The 17,356-nt window shown below is 38.5% G+C and overlaps 1 protein-coding gene and 1 non-coding gene across 2 annotated transcripts in view; both read left to right on the top strand.

Annotated features, from left to right (window-relative positions):
- The window catches only part of AAMDC (adipogenesis associated Mth938 domain containing), a 32,903-nt gene that overhangs the window by 186 nt on the left and 15,361 nt on the right, over positions 1-17,356 (top strand). The window contains exon 2 of the mRNA XM_059069530.2: positions 8,298-8,447. Coding sequence (XP_058925513.1) covers positions 8,316-8,447 — 132 coding nt within the window. The 5' untranslated portion in view covers positions 8,298-8,315. The remainder of the gene's footprint in view (positions 1-8,297; positions 8,448-17,356) is intronic.
- On the top strand, positions 2,454-2,560 carry LOC131760705 (U6 spliceosomal RNA). Its single transcript, XR_009336804.1, has one exon. It is a non-coding gene; the product is annotated as a U6 spliceosomal RNA (small nuclear RNA).

Below are 17,356 nucleotides of genomic sequence, written 5' to 3'. Positions count from 1 at the left end.
GGGGAAGTTGAGAGTGAATAAGAAGCAACAAAAGAGCAGAATCGGGGGAAAAAAAACGATTCTGAGAAAAAGTTGGAGAGGGGAAAGGTGGAGAGGTGCCCTGAATTAGGGGTTGGGATGGAACCTTTGTATGGAGATGTCTCAGTGAAAGTTTGCTGAGGGATAGTGCTAAGGTACAAGAACCGCACCTGTGCTGGAAAGCAGTGTCTGAAAACTCTGGAGGACGAGGGCCTGATGGAACGAAGCTCTGCCAGGATCACTAGTCTGCGGAGTTGGGGCCCTGCTAGGAAATCAGGCTCTAAAGGGACCAGGCTCTTCACAGGGACCAAGGTGTGACAGGACAGGGCCCTGCTGTGGTTGCCAGCGTGTGAGGGGGAGGGGCTTTGTTGAGGCACGAAGATCTGGGGACCAGGCTCTAGCGGCCCAAGATCAGAGGGTGGACTAGGACTGCATGGAGGGTGGACATTGTAGGAAACTTTGTGCAAGGGCAAAAAGTTTGTTACAAGACAGGGTTCCGCTTCGTTGGGAGAAGCAGTGAGCATTCTCCCACAAAGAATCTCAGAAAAACCATCAGTAATGCAAAGTAGAATGTGCAGCTTGGGATACAGTGTGCATTTTGGTTAAGAGCCTGAGCTTTGGAGTTCAGCAAGACTAGATTCCTAACGGAACCGCCTCAGGACATTGCGGAAGATTTTTTATTTCTTTGAACCTCTGTAAAGTCAGGGTGATAATAGTACCTACAACATAGGATTTTACTAGATAATTCACAGTAAATTGATTAGCACAATGCCCTGGCACACTGTAAATACTTTAAAAATATTAGTTGCTACTATTGAAGAAAATTCCTAAAATTTAGACTGAATTCAGCTATTTGTAATTGATAGTTTACTACTTTGAGCCAAAAATTTCAGTGCACATTTAAAATTTATATAGTATCTACGTACTAAAAAGAATTTCAAAGTATAATATAAACCATTTAAAATAGGACCATTTATAATTAAAGGAAAATAAATAAATACATAGGCAAGTAATTATATTGGGAACAGGGAAAATGATTACCACAATTAAAAATTGAATTTTGTTCTGCATTTCTAGGTAAAAAAGGGAAAATCTATAATGTTCTATATCAGACTTATTATCTAAAGAAAGAAAGAATACTCGTTTATCAAGTGAAAATAATTCTATATTATAAGAGGACTTTATTAACTAGAATACTGATTCTTAATCTCAAATAATATACAAACCTTTTTTGGGACTTCCCCAGCAGTCCAATGGTTAAGACTCTGCCTTCTAGTGCAGGAGGTGAGGGTTCGATCCCTGGTCGGGGAAATAAGATCCCACATAACAGTGGGGTGCAGCCAAAAACTTTAAAAAAAAAATTACAAACACTTTTTATTAATTTATTTATTTAAAAATTTTATTTATTTATTTTTGGCTGTGTTGGGTCTTTGTTGCTATGCGCGGGCTTTCCCTAGTTGTGGAGAGCAGCGGCTATTCTTTTTTTTTTTCTTTTTTTTTTTGCGGCACCCGGGCCTCTCACTGTTGTGGCTTCTCCCGTTGCGGAGCACAGGCCCAGCGGCCATGGCTCACGGGCCCAGCCGCTCCGCGATCCTCCCAGACTGGGGTACGAACCCGTGTCCCCTGCATCGGCAGGCAGACTCTCAACCCCTGCACCACCAGGGAAGCCCGCGGCTACTCTTCATTGCAGTGCGATTGTGGTGGCTTCCCTTTGCTGTGGAGCATGGGCTCTAGGCACGTGGGCTTCAGTAGTTGTGGCACACAGGCTCAGTAGTTGTGGCTCGCGGGCTCTGGAGCGCAGGCTCAGTAGTAGTGGTGCTGGGTCTTAGTTGCTCCACGGCATGTGGGATCTTCCCAGACCAGGGCTCGAACCTGTGTCCCCTACTTTGGCAGGTGGATTCTTAATAACTGCACCACCTGGGAAGTCCCTACAACCACTGCACGACCAGGGAAATCCCTACAAACCCTTTTTAACGGAAAAAAAAAATGTTCTTTTAAAATTTACAAATACTGGGAGGGGGAAGAATTGGGAGATTGGGATTGACACATATACACTATAGATACTATGTATAAAATAGATTAGTAATGAGAACATACTGTATAGCACAGGAATTGTACTTAATGCACTGCGGTGACCTAAATGGAAAGGAAATCCAAAAAAGGATATATGTATATGTATAACTGATTCATTTTGCTGTACAGTAGAAACTAACAACATTGTAAAGCAACTATATGCCAATAAAAATTAATTTTATAAAAAAGAAAAATAAAATTTACAAATACTCTTGAAAATTCCAGTTTAAGAAATACTGATGTAATTAAAGTCTATACAACAATGTGAATGTACTTCATGCCATTGAACTACACACTTAAAAATAGTTAAAATGGTAAGATTTATGTTATGTATATTGTACCACAATAGAAAAGTTTAAAAAGTGCTCGTTTCGGCAGCACATATACTAAAATTGGAATGATACAGAGAAGATTAGCATGGCCCCTGCGCAATCATGACATGCAAATTCATGAAGCATTCCATATTTTTATGGGGATATATGTGTATGTATAGCTGATTCACTTTGTTAGAAAGCAGAAACTAACACACTATTGTAAAGCAATTATACTCCAATAAAGATGTTTTAAAAAAAAAAGTTAAAAAAAAAGAAAGAAAAGTCTCACTTTAGGAAAATGTGATGAATTATCATAGCAAAAGAGAAGTCTTAATTTAACGTGTAGTAAAATATTTTAAACAACACTGAAATGAAACAACTAAACTAAAACATATATTGTACAACAGGGAATATAGCCAATATTTTACAAAATAATGGATGTAAATATAGTATAACCTTTAAAAATTGTGTTTTAAAAGTGTGAATCACTGTGTTGTACACCTGAAACTTATATAATATTGTTCATCAACTATCCCTCAACTTAAAAAATAAATAAATAAACTGAAATATATTGGTAGAACTCTCAAACTCCCAAGTATATATCTATATACCTGGGGCCCTGAAGACCCCAGTTTAAGAAAAAGTTGACCCAGAACTTATCAGTTTTGCAAAGATACAAACATCTTCATAAGATTGTAACTTAATTGACCTTAAATGAAAGGCAGGTACACAAAATTAAATAAAATCATATCTTTGTGAATGAATATTGATGGAAAAAAAACCTTCAAACCAAAAGAAAGATTTAGTTATATCATTTTCTGAACACTACCCACCCCCTTTCCTTTCTCTCTCTTCGCTTTCAGCTTTCCCAGCACCTCACCTGCTCTCCCATTGGATTGTAAATATAACTTTCTAAAAAAAAAGCTTTATATAATTTTTTTCTTTTCTCAGGGCTGACACTGTTACTCAAAGCAGGGACTGATAAATAAGGTTAGAGTTTCTGCTTTTCTAATCAAGATTGGCATTAGAACAAAGTCCTTGGGCATCAAAAGTTATATCCACCCAAAAGATGAGAGATGTTGTACTACAAAGCAAGGTTTAGGTCATACCTTCACTAAGTCTGTTCTTCGAAAAAAAATAAATGATAAGCACTGTCTCTTGCCTTGGGCTAAGAGAATTTGTGCGTTACAAGAATTTAATCCCAATTTATGTAGTTAAATAATTGCATTATATATATATCAGACTAAAAGGTATAGAAAAAAAAGTAGCTTTAAAAAAACTAATTGATTTATTGCTACTGCCATAAAAAGCCTTTAAATAAGCATTAAATTACCTACACTCAGTCTTTATTTATGAATAAGAAATTTCTTAAGATAGTTCAAATTTCACATTTTCTTAGGGGAAAAGACAAAATAGTTTTGCATTCAGAATTAATGACTAGTTTATTCAAAATACCAAAAAGAAACAAACAAAATGCTCATCAGAAGAAGAATGGGTAAATAAATTGTGATATAGTCTTTCAACAGACTACTACTCAGACTGATACACACTTGATATATATTACAACATGGTTGAATCTCAAAAGCATTCTGAGTGAAAGAAGAAAGACACAAGAGAGTAGGCACTGTAAAATTCCATCAATATGAAGGTCTAGCTAATACATGGGAATAGAAATCAAAAGCTTCTTTTGAGCTTGGAAGGGGATTGACTAGAAAGGTGCACAAGGGAAATTTCAAGATACATTCTGTTTCATGACTAGCAAGTTTATACATTTGTGAAAACTCTTGAACTCTAAAAGATATTTCTGCATTTAATTGAATGTAATTATGCTTTGATTTTAAAATTTAATGGCTTAGCCTTCAATTTTGTCAAATTAACATTGATAACAGTCTGCCTTATAATGGAACAATTTATATGTATTTCTGTCTCCCCAACATATTATCTTTGCATTTGTCACACAATTTTTTTTATAGATACTGTAAGCCTGGCAAATGTATATTGAAGTGAACTGGATTCAATTGTGGAGCTAGTTTGGGAATTCCTAATTAGTAATGAGCAAATTTACTTAGGTTTGTTTAAAACTTACTTTTACAAGAAATACTTCTAGAAGTATGTGGATATGTTATATGTAGTGAAAAAGCTGTTAAATGTCAATGGAAGTAGGAATCTATGGTGTTCAAAATAGTTTCATAGGAAAATATATGAAAATAAAAAGAAGTAATATAAACAAGATTTAATCCAGCCATTTTCTGGTTCTTTCTCTTAATGATAACTGAATTCTCTGTTGCAACAGAATTCTATTCATTGAAGAAACACTTTTAGAAGTGTCTTACCATCTTTTTTCTTAAGAGTTATGCATCAGTCTATTTTTATTTCTTAAGAGCATGGCTGAAACCAATTTCTCTGATGAAATAATTATTTTTACTAAAAGAAAAATTATGTTGGCTTTTTTGTAGAAATGTGTAAGTTGGTCCTAATATTAATATGGAAGTGCAGGGAACCCAGGATATCCTAAATGGTTTTTAAGTGATGAACAAAGTTGAAGGTCTCACATTTCCTGGTTTCAAAAGTGACTACAAAGCTACAGTAATCAAGACTGTGTAGTACTGCCATAGGATAGCTACTATGGACCGAACTGTGCCTCCCCAAAATTCATATGTTGAAGCCCTAATCCTCAATGGGACTATATTTGGAAATAGAGCCTTTAAGGAGGTAACTAAAGTTAAATGAGGCCGTGAGGATTGGGGCTCTAATCCCATGGAACTGGTATCCTTATAAGAAAAGGAAAAGACATCAAGAGTGCTCATGAACAGAGAAAAGGCCATGTAGGGACAAAGCAAGAAAGAATCCATCTGCATGCCAGGAAGAGAGGTCCCACCAGAAACCAGCCCTGCTGGCACTTTGATCTTGGACTTCTAGTCTCCAGACTGAGAAAATAAATTTCTGTTGTTTAAGCTACCCCATCTGTGTTATTTTACTATGGAAACTCTAGCAGACTAGTACAGAAGTCTTTCTCAACCCTCACAACAATTCATTACAATTTCCTTATACCACTTTTCAAAAGTTACCTTGTAATTTTTAAAAGTCACCTTTAAAAAATTGTTACAGTTATTTGCATATGTCTTCTTTCCTCTAGTGTAATATTAACTTCTCAACAAGAATCATGTTTTATAAATTTGGGTCTTCCTCCCATAGCACCAAAGATAGTGTGTTATGTCCTTTGTTATATTACGCATTTTTAAAATGGGCTAGTAGTTATTAATATTAGGGAGAAATATCACTTTGTTATTGTCTGTATTTGGAGATTAAATACAGTTTAAGAACATGTATATAGGTACCATATTAACAAGGGGTAGACTGTGATGGTTAATTTTATGTGTCAGCTTGGCTGGGCTATAGCACTCAACTATCCAGTCAAACACTAATCTAGGTGCTGCTATGAAGGTGTTTTGTGGACCTAGTTTACATCTACAATTATTTGACTTTTAAATAAAGAGATTATCCTCAATACTCTTGGAAGGCCTCATTCAGTTAGTTGAAAGGCCGCAAAAGGAAAAGTGAGGTTTCCTTGAGGAAGAAGAAATACACGTCAATACTGAAATGACAACTCTTGCCTAAGAGTCAGCAGCCTGCCAGCCTGCCCTACACAGTTTGCACTAGTCAATATCCACAATTGCATGAGCCACTTCTGTGAAATAAATCTGTTAATATATATAGTCTACTGGTGCTGTTTCTCTGGAGGAACCTGAATCAAGCACCTTTTAGTTATTGTACTTATCAATGCTAGAATTCCCATTTGATTCTTTTTTGAAGTGTCTATCTCTTTATTGAGATTCTATATTCATTGAGTCATTGTCATCATAATTTTTACACTGAAATATAGTTTTCTTTAAATATTTATTTATTTATTTTTGGCTGCATCGGGTCTTAGTTGCGGCACACAGCCTCTGTAGTTGTGGCATGCAGGCTCTGTAGTTGTAGCACACGGGCTTCATTGCTCTGCGGCATGCAGGATCTTAGTTCCCTGACCAGGGATGGAACCCGCGTCCCCTGAACTGGAAGGCAGATTCTTAACCACTGGACCACCAGGGAAGTCCCTGAGGTATAGGTGATTTACAACATTATATTAGTTTTAGGTATACAGCATAGTGATTTCAGTATTTTTACAAATTATACTCCACTAAAAGTTACAAGATAATGGCTATAATTTTCTGTGCTATACAATATATCCTTGTTGCATATCTATTTTATACAGAGCATTTTGTATCTCTTAATCCCATCCCCCTAACTTGCCATCCCGTTTCATCATAATTTTGATTCTTTATGAAGTTTCCTTTATTTCTTTGAACATATTTAGAGTAGCTTCTTTGAAGACTTTGCTAAATCAAATATATGGGAGTGCTCAGATACTGTTTCAGTTGATGAGTGTGAGTCACATTTTTTTGTTTCTTTGCATGTCTTGTAATTTTTTATTGAAAACTGGGTATTTTAGATAATGTATTATAGAGTTTGGATTTGGATTTTCCCCCTACATTGCTGTTCTTAGTTTATTTGTTTCTGTTTAGTCACTTGCCTAAACTAAATCTGTGGATTCTGTCTCCCATGCAATGTGTGGCCACTGAAATCTGTATTAAGGGCTTTTTTTTTTTCTTTCTCTTTTTTTTTTTTCATCCGTGCCACATGGCTTGCGGGAACTCCCCAACCAGGGATTGAACCCTGGGCCCAGAAGTGAAAGTGCCAAGTCCTAATCACTGGACTGTCAGGGAGTTCCCCTTGTTTTCACTTTTAAGCTTGGCTTCCTAGGGGGTCTCCTCTGTGCCTGTATATCTTAGTGTACAGCCAAAGATTGTGTTCAAACACCTCAAGCCAGTAAGACTTACCCTCTCTACTAATGGATCAGTGTTTGTGCTGGGTAGTGCACTCAATGTTCAGATGTTTTCATCTCTTCCCTGGCTCTTACATTCTTCTGAGTCCTTCTGAGCCCCCTCACCTCTTCACTTTGCATGTTCTATAGGCTCCATTGGCCCAGAACATTTCCATGACTTAGGCCTAATCCTGTCTTTGATGCATATGCTCACAGCCTTTGCTCCACTCTGGATAGAGAGCTTATCAAGCACCTCTTGGGAATTCCTTTTAAATCCCTGTCTACTCTGACAATCCATTGCTTGTTCCAAACAGGCTTACAATATTAAGGAAGCAGAGCTACCTGCCATCCATATTTACTTGCCACTGAAATCACCAGGTTAACTGAAAATGCTCTAAATCAAGTGAGCCTCCTCTGCCTTAGCAGCAAGACTGTTGGTTTTCATGCCCTGCCCCAATCAAGTTGAACCTCCGTGCCAACAGAACTGTTGTAGGGGCATGGGAGAAATCCCAGGCAAGAACAACAAAACATCTTACTGTTCTCCTGAAGTTCAGTGGTTTTCATGAATAAGCATTTTTCAGTTTGCAGTATGTCTTTAATATTATTTCTAGAGTGCCAAATTGTTATTTTGACAGTTTTGTCCAGCTTTATACCTGCTTTTGGGGAAAGGATTTGTCAGCTTCCTCACTCCATCATGCTGAAGTAAATCTCCACCTTTAATTTTATCTCTCAAAAATATCCTGAGAATTCCCTCCAGAGTCTGAGAAGTAATTGTAGTATCTAGTTTCCATGGTTGGATGATTCAGGATCCCAAGAAAAACATTTCACTTCTTAGACCTCTGGAGAAGAAGTGACAACCACATAAATCAGAAAGATGCTTCTTAACTCATAGAGGACCAGGGCTTATTATATTTTGTATACAGCATTATATTTTGAAATACATTCTGTTTATAGTATAGCTCCTGTATTTTGGAGCTGTTTCAACCTTACTTTGAAACTGATTTAGTATATTTTTCTTTTAATTTCAGAGTTCAATTAAGTTCCTTATGTCTTCCCCTGAAATTGCTTCCCTCTCATGGGGGCAAATGAAAGTACAAGGCTCTACTAAAATCTATAAGGACTGCAAAGTGTGGCCAGGGGGAAGTCGGGCTTGGGATTGGAGAGAAACAGGAACTGAGGTAAGCTATTAGTGTATGGTTGACACTGCATAAGGTTGACCAAGTGATTTTCAAACTCCTAAGCCATAATGACAAAGTTCCAAGTAAAAAGTAACTATTTCTTTCATTCTCTCTCTCTCGATATAATACACATACCATTAAACTCACCATTAGAGTTTTAAAGTATGCAATTCAATGGACTTTTTGTCATAACCTTGTACAATAGCTACCACTACTAACTTCAGAATGTATTTATCACCCCAAAGGAAACCCCATAACCATTAGAGGTCACTACCCATTCTTCCCTCCCTCCAGCTCCTGGCAACTACTACGTTCTGTTGCTATAGATGTGCCTATTCTAGATGTTTCATATAAACAAAATCATTCAGTTCTCTTAAGCACATACCTAGGATTGGAAATTCTGGGTCATATGGTAACTCTATGTTTCACCTTTTGAGGAACTGCCAGACTGTTTTCCAAAGTAACTGCACCATTTTACATTATAGATGTTAGAAATGTATGATGGATCCAATTTTTCTAAATCCTTCCTCATCAACTCTTATTTGTTTTGCTTTGTTTTTATTATACCATCCTAGTTGATGTGAAATGCTACCTCATTGTGATTTGAAATTTCATTTCCCTTATATTGCAGCTCCTCAAGTATTCTCAGTGTGCCACGCCCAAAATAGAGTCTCCATTCCATGAGTGGAGGTTGGATAAAAGAAGGGAACCCCCTACCTCTCCACCACACTCACTTGGGACTTAGCTTCAGCAATAGACAGCTGCAGGCAGTATGAGAAACATTGATGTCCTGATTCTCCCAGGAAGAAAGCCTTACAGCTGGTAGCTAAGAGAAGAAATAGCCCTATGTTCTTGGCTGCAGCAGTCTGGAGTGGAGTCTCACCTCACTGAACTAGGAGGAGGGAGGCAGGCAGCAGTCTTTCTTGAAATATCACAGATTTTCACCCTTCCTACCAAATATTTATATTTTTTCTTGAATACATATTTCTTAATTTGCTGTTTCCTCTTTGGACCTTTTCCAAAGTCTTTGAATGATTGGGGTTAAAAAGAATTTTTTTTAGGTTATGTTTGTTGGTTTGTTTGTTTTAATAATTTACACTTAGGTGCGAGTAATGGAGCTCTTCATCCAGTAGTGATGGAAGTTGATCCTTCCATTCTGAAGGATAGTTTTGCTGGATATACAATTTGTGATAGACAGTCATTTTCTTTCAATACTTTGAAAATGTCATCCCACTTTTTTTGGCATTACTGGTTACTAATGAGAAATCAAATGTTATTAAGATTTCTTTGGATTTGACAAGTCACTTCTCTCTTGCTGCTTTCAAAATTCTCTCATATTTAACTTTTGACAGTTTGACTATGATACATCTACATGTGGATCTCTTTGAGTTTATCCTACTTAGAATGTATTGAGCTTCATAGATGTGTAGATTGTTGTTCATCATCAAATTTGGGACATTTTCACTCATTATTTCTTCAAATATTCTTTCTGCCCCTTCTATCTCTTCTCCTCTGTGAAAACTGTTAGGGAGTATGCTGTGTGGGTTTTTTTTTTTTTTTTTTGTAGGGGTTTCTGGTGTCCCACAGGCTTCTTGAGGCTCTGTTCATTGTTTTCATTCATTTTTCTATCCTTTTTCTCAGATTGGATCATCTCAATTTACCTATCTTTCAGTTTTGCTGATTCTTACCTGCCATTGTACGCCTTGAGTGAACTTTTCATTTCAATATTGTACTTTTCAGCTCCAGAATTTCCTTTAAAAAATAATTTCTTTTTATTGTTATTCTCTATTTGGTTAGATACTGTTCTCACACTTTCCTTTAGTTCTTTAGATATGGTTTCCTGAAACAATGACAGAAGTTTCCCTATATGCCTGAAACCAATAGGTGTTCCACTTTATGGTAAGGGGCTCTGTATGCAATTTGGGGTATGCAGTCAACAATTAGCCAGACAGTTTAAAACTCTGCTTGCTCCTTGCTTATGCAGACTCTCAAGGGTACCCAGAATTGTGATCTTAGGGCCTTTTCATGTCATTCCTGAGCATCTTTTGGTTTGAGCATTTAGTTTGTTTACATTTAAGGTAATTATCAATAGGTAAGTTACTATTGCCATTTTGTTAATTGTTTTGGATTTGTTTATGAGGTCTTTTTTCCTCTTCTTTTGTTCTCTTCTCTTGTGATTTGATGACTTTTATTTTTAATTAATTTATTTATTTATTTATTTTTGGCTGTGTTGGGTCTTTGTTGCTGCACACAGGCTTTCTCTAGTTGTGGTGAGCGGGTGCTGCTCTTCATTACAGTGCACGGGCTTCTCACTATGGTGGCTTCTCTTGTGGAGCATGGGCTGTAGGCACACAGGCTTCAGTAGTTGTGGCATGTGGGCTCAGTAGTTGTGGCTCTCAGGCTCTAGAGCGCAGGCTTGGTAGCTGTGGCGCATGGGCTTTGTTGCTCTGTGTGCTCTGTGGCATGTGGGATCTTCCTGGACCAGGGCTCTTGAACCCATGTCCCCTGCATTGGCGGGTGGATTCTTTTTTTTTTTTTTTTTTTTTTTTCTGTACACGGGCCTCTCACTGTTGTGGCCTCTTCCATTGTGGAGCACAGGCTCCGGACACACAGGCTCAGCGGCCATGGCTCACGGGCCCAGCCGCTCCATGGCATGTGGGATCCTCCCGGACCGGGGCACAAACCCGTGTCCCCTGCATCGGCAGGCGGACTCTCAACCACTGCGCCACCAGGGAAGCCCTGGTGGGTGGATTCTTAACCACTGCACCACCAGAGAAGTCCTTGATGACTTTCTTTAATATTATATTTGGACTCCTTTTTCTTTTTTATGCATGTATCTATTGGAGATTTTTGTGAGGCTTTTGTGTAGCAGTCTGTATATATATGCTTAAGTTGTTGATCTCTTAATGTCCAATGCATTTTAGATAACCTGCATTTGTACTCTCTTCCCCTCACAGTAACTTTTTTTTTTTGGCCATGCCACACAGCATGTGGGATCTTAGTTCCCTGACTAGGGACTGAACCCACATCCTCAGTAGTGGAAGCACAGAGTCTTAACCACTGGACCACCAGGGAAGCCCCACAGTTACGTTTTTTGATATTATATTTTACATCTAATTGTTTTGTGTATCCCTTAACGGCTTATTGTGGTTACAAATAATTTCACTACTTTTGTCATTTAACCTCCCTACTAGCTATATGTTTGGATGATTTCCTACCTTTATTGTATGTTTGCCTTTACCAGTGAGCTTTTCCATTTCATAATTTTCTTGTTCCTAGTTGTGGCCTTTTCTTTTCTGCCTAGAGAAGTTCCTTTAGCATTTGTCGTAAAGCTGGTTTGGTGGTACTGAATTCTTTTAGTTTTTGCTTGTCTGTAAAGCTTTTGATTTCTCTGTCAAATCTGAACAAGAGCCTTGTTGGGTAGAGTATTATTTGATTGTAGATTTTTCCTCTTTCATCACTTTAAGTGTATTGTGCCACTCCCTTCTGGCCTGCAGAGTTTCTGCTGAAAAATCAGCTGATAGCCTTATGGGAGTTCCTTTGTATGTTATTTGTTGCTTTTCCCTTGTTGTTTTTAATACTCTATCTTTAATTTTTGTCATTTTGATTACAACATGTCTTAGTGTGTTCCTCTGTGGGTTAATCCTGTATGGGACTCTGTGCTTCCTAGACTTTGGTGACCATTGCCTTTCTCAGGTTAGGGAAGGTTTCAGCTACTATCTCTTCAAATGTTTTTTCAGGCCCTTTCTCTCTTCTTCTGGGATCCCTATAATGTGTGAATATTAGTGCATTTGATGTTGTCCCAGAGGTCTCTCAAACTGTCCTCATTTCTTTTCATTTTTTTTCTTCTTTCTGTTTGGTGGTGGTGATTTCCACTACTCTGTATTCCAGCTCACTGATCCATTCATCTGCTTCATTTAGTCTACTGTTGATTCCTTTTAGTGCATTTTTCATTTCAGTTATTGTATTTGTCAGTTGTGTTTGGTTGTTCTTTATATTTTCTAATTCCTTGTTAAAAACTTCTAATTTCTCATTCTGTGCATCCATTCTCCTCCTGAGTTCTTTGATCATCTTTACAATCATTACTCTGAACTCTTTTGTGGGTAGATTGCCTATCTCCATGTCACTTAGTTCTTCCTCTGGGGTTTTATCTTGTTCCTTCATCTGAAACATATTCCTCTGTCTCCTCATCTTTTCTAAATTGCTACTTGTATTTTTATGTATGTGGTATGTTAGTTATGTTTCCCCACCTTGGAAAAGTAGTCCTCTGTAGGAGACGTTCTATGTGTCCCAGGATTACACTCCCCTCTCGTCACCCAATGGCCAGGGGCCAACTGGTCCCAGGGTAGTGTCTAGCCTGCAGCAGGCTGCAGGACTATCGTTTTTTTAGTTCTGATGTCTGCCCCCTGGTGGGCAGGGCTGTGTCTAGAAGCTGTCTAGAGGTGGCTGTGGGCTCAGGAAGTCTTTAGGCAGCCTGTCTGCTGATGGATGGGGCTATGTTCCCATCCAGTTTGTTATTTGGCCTCAGGCATCCCAGCACTAAAGCCTACAGCCTGTTCCGTTCTGCCGGGTCTTGATGTGCCAAGGTGTGTCAGCCTCCAGGTGAGCTCATGCAGATGAATGCTCCCTGATGTTTCTGCCACCATTGTCTATGTCCCCAGGGTCTCCCCTGCCCCAGGAGACCCTCCAAGACCAGCAGGTAAGTCTGGGCCAGTCTTCTATCAAATTACTGCTTTTACCCTTGGTCCCAGGGTGTATGAGATTTTGTGTATGCCCTTTAAGAGTGAAGTCTCTATTTCCATCAATCCTGAGGAGGTTCTGCGTTCAAGTCCTGCTGGCCTTCAAAGCCAAGTCCTCTTCCTGGTGCCAGACCCCTGGGTTGGAAGGCCTTACCTGGGGCTCAGAACTCTCACTCCTGTGCAAGAACGTCTGTAATATAATTAATCTCCAGTTTGTGGGTTGCCGACCCAGGGAGTACAGGATTTGATTATATCGTGAGTCCACCCCTCCTACCGGTCTCATTGTGGTGCCTTTGTTTTGAACTGCATGCACTCATTGTTTTGATCCAGACACCTAGTTGCTTGTTAGCTACCAACCTGGATCTTAAAGAAAGGAATATACCTTTCCTTATAAAAAGAAAGGATTGGTAAAAGAAATGAGAGGGCTTTGAGATATAGAAGGGACAGAATGAGAGCAGGATGAGGAATAAGAAGAGGTAATGCTTGTGAACCAAATGACTCCATTGGATTGTTTCATAGAGTAAAGCTAGTGTGGTGTAAGAATAGGCAGTGGTATAGTTGAGGGTGTCAGGTGTCTGCAGAGCTCAGTTTACATTTTATTCAGCAGACAGGACATAGCCACTTCAGATACTTAAGAAGGAGATTGATTTGACTGACAAAGATTATCCAGACTATGGGTTTAAGATATATTGGAGTACCAACTTATGAGTGTGCCACATTGGAGAGATGTTTTTTTCTTCAGCAATGGATTTAATGCTATATATTATATTTTTCCCATATAAGACTAGATGAGTTAGTATTACCCTTAACCTCATTCTGTATTTAAGGAAACTTAATAAGCACAGAGTTTAGAGCTAGACAGCTAGAAAAATGTGAAATCAAATAGTAAATTCAGGTCAGATTCTAACTTTCTTTCCTGTTCCTTTCTACTACATCATGATTCCTCTTATAAACTTCAACACTAAAGACTACAAAACTGTGAAGTTGCCAGTGATGATAACAGGAAAATAGGAAAAGTTTGCTGTAGGTTTAGTTTTCATCTTGTTAAGTTTCATTTGTCAGTAGAATGAACAAGAGGAGGTGTTCTAGAACTAGTTGGAGAGAGAAGAACTAGGAAAGATGAGAGGAAAAGCTGAGCTTTTGACTAGAACTCATCTGTATAGAGGCAAAAGGACATCAAATCAAAGCTATTAAGCCTCAGAGTCCTCATCTATAAAATGGAGATAGTAATATTACCCACCTCACAGAGTTGATCTAAGGGTTACTGTACTGTGCTAGATATGGTATAGGCACTCAATAAATGAAGCTGTTACTGTTAAGTTAGTAGTAGTGTGGGTGGATATGAAACAGCAAATATGAAAACTATTAAGAAGGTGAGAGAGTTGGATTGGAAGTTTGGGATTAGCAGATGCCAACTGGTATATACAGAATAAACAAACAACAAGGTCCTACTGTGTGGCACAGGGAACTATATTCAATATCCTGTGATAAGTCATAATGGAAAAGAATATGAAAAAGTATGTATATATATGTATAATTGAGTCACTTTGCTGTACAGCAATTAACACATTGTAATTCAACTATACTTCAGTAAAAAATTAATTTAAGAAAAGAAGGTGAAATTGGCAGGATAAGGCAGTTTATTAGATTTAGCAGGCAAAGGAGAATTCTAGCTTGGATAAATGGGTACATGGTGGTGCCATTTATTGAGATTGGGTATTTGAAGAGGAGGAACAGATGTGTTTGTGTTTGGGCAGAGGCTGGGTAGAGAAAATGATTAATTCTTTCAGAATATGTTGAGCGTGAACTTACAATAGGGCATCAAGAGATATCTAGTAGATATTTAGATTTATAGGTCCAGGCACTGTCACATTTTAACTAGATACCTTAACCAAGTTATATAGCCTGACTGTGCCTCAGTTTAACCATTTATAAAAGGAGAATAATGTCTGTTTGTCATGGCTTGATGTAAGAGTAATAAATGGGTTGGGAAGAATAAATTTGAAAAATGCATGCCACTTGCCATCATGCAAATTCATTCTTTCTCTCACTCCGTATTTCTCAGCGTGATTCATGGATCTCTTGCATCAGAATCACCTAGAGGCTTGTTTAAAATGCATGTTCTGTATCTCCTGCACTCTTCCCAACTACTGAATCATAATCTCTTGGGGGTGGGACCTGGAAAATAATATATTTCACGTGGTTGCTTTGAATACTAAACATGTTCATCTTTGTAAAGCATCTACCACAGTACCTGTCACATAGTAGATACTTGATCTTTTAAAGTTTTTTCTTTTCTTCCTTAGTTACCTAGCACAACACCTAGCACATAATACTGCTCTACAGTATGTTTCTCAACTATAGAAATGACTGAATTAATTCTTTTAAAAGTCTTGGACATGAAACACTCTGATTTGTACTTCAAATGCTACTTAATAGGGAATCCTTGAGGGAATTAAGTGCCTGAGAGTGTTTAGGGGATTTCTTTTTACTTTAGAGTACTACAATTATTTATGCCATGAATTGATGGAGGTATTATCTCTAGTTATTTTTCATGCTCTAAATATATAGTAGTATTGTTCAGCTATTCTTTTTTTTTTTTTTTTGGCTGCATCACGCAGGTTATAAGATTTTAGGTCCCCGACCAGGGATTGAACCTGGGCCCACAGCAGTGAAAGCATCGAGTCCTAACCACTGGACTGCCAGGGAATTCCCTTGTTCAGCTATTCTTTTTAATTAACTGCCCAAAACTTAGTGATTTACAATAATAAGTGTTTATTATCATGCTTATAGGTCTAGCTGGAGCAGCTCTACTCCAAGTTGCAGTTGGCAAGCTGGCTGGGTACTCCATATGTCTCTTATCCATCTTGGACCAGTGAACTAGCCAGGACCTGATATTCTCATGGTGTTGTCTGAAGCTCACAAACATAAGCCCCACTGAGCAAGTATATTTCAAGGCTTTGCTTGCCCCAGTTTCACCAACATAAGTTCCCACATCAGTAGGGCACAGAAGTATATTCTGCCCACAGTAAGAGGGCAAAAAGAGTGGGGCTTCCCTGGTGGCGCAGTGGTCGAGAGTCCGCCTGCCGATGCAGGGGACACAAGTTCGTGCCCCAGTCTGGGAGGATACCATATGCCCTGGAGCGGCTGGGCCCATGAGCCATGGCCGTTGAGCCTGTGCGTCCAGAGCCTGTGCTCCGCAATGGGAGAGGCCACAACAGTAAGAGGCCCGCATACCGCAATAAAAAAAAAAAAAAAGAGTGAATATTTGCTGAACAGTTATCCAAACTATCAGAATATTCAATCACATGTTGTACATCTGCATATGACTTGTTCCTTGGGCAACTTAAACTGAACATATCCAAAGCTGATTTCATTTCCTTTTCCCTACCTCCCCACCCCCCACAAATATCCAGGTACTTTCTTGTGTTCTCCATCTCCATTAATGGAATCACCATCCACCCAGTCACCTAGAAGAGAAACATCAGACAAAATTTTTATTTCTCCAATTTTCTCCTCTACTATAGCCAACAGAGTACATTTGTTGACTTGGCCAACATAAAGCTAGTCATGTCACTGCTCTGCTTAGAAAATTTCAAAGGCTTTCCATAGACCTCAGAATTAAGCAAAAACTCCTTAGGGTAGTGTTCAGGGCCATTTTTTTAAATCAATGATACAGTTCCAAATTTTTCCTTCATTCTCATCCCCTATATTTCATAACACATGTGAAGACCTAGGTATTCCATACCAAATACATATTCCCTTACAAACCTACCATGATCTTTCATTCTCTGTGCCTTTGCTAAAATCATTTCCTTTTACTTATTGTTATTTATCTATTTATTTATTTATTTATTTATTTGATTGCACTGGGTCTTAGTTGTGGCAGGCAGGCTGCTTAGTTGTGGTTCACCAGCTCCTTAGTTGCAGCACGTAGGCTTCTTAGTTGTGGCTCCAGGGCTCCTTAGTTGTTGCATGCAAACTCCTAGTTGCGGCATGCACATGGGATCTAGTTCCCTGACCAAGGATGGAACCCAGGCCCCCTGCATTGGGAGCGCAGAGTCTTATCCACTGTGCCACCAGGGAAATCCCTAAAACCATTTCCTTTACTTGAAATGACCTGCTCCCCTTGGTACCTGTTGAAATCTTATATATCCTTCAATTCCTAGC

This window comes from Kogia breviceps, chromosome 7, assembly GCF_026419965.1.
Source record: "Kogia breviceps isolate mKogBre1 chromosome 7, mKogBre1 haplotype 1, whole genome shotgun sequence".
NCBI classification, from domain to species: Eukaryota; Metazoa; Chordata; class Mammalia; order Artiodactyla; family Physeteridae; genus Kogia; species Kogia breviceps.
Note: the sequence above shows the minus strand (reverse complement) of the source record. Positions and strands in the feature narration are given on the sequence as shown.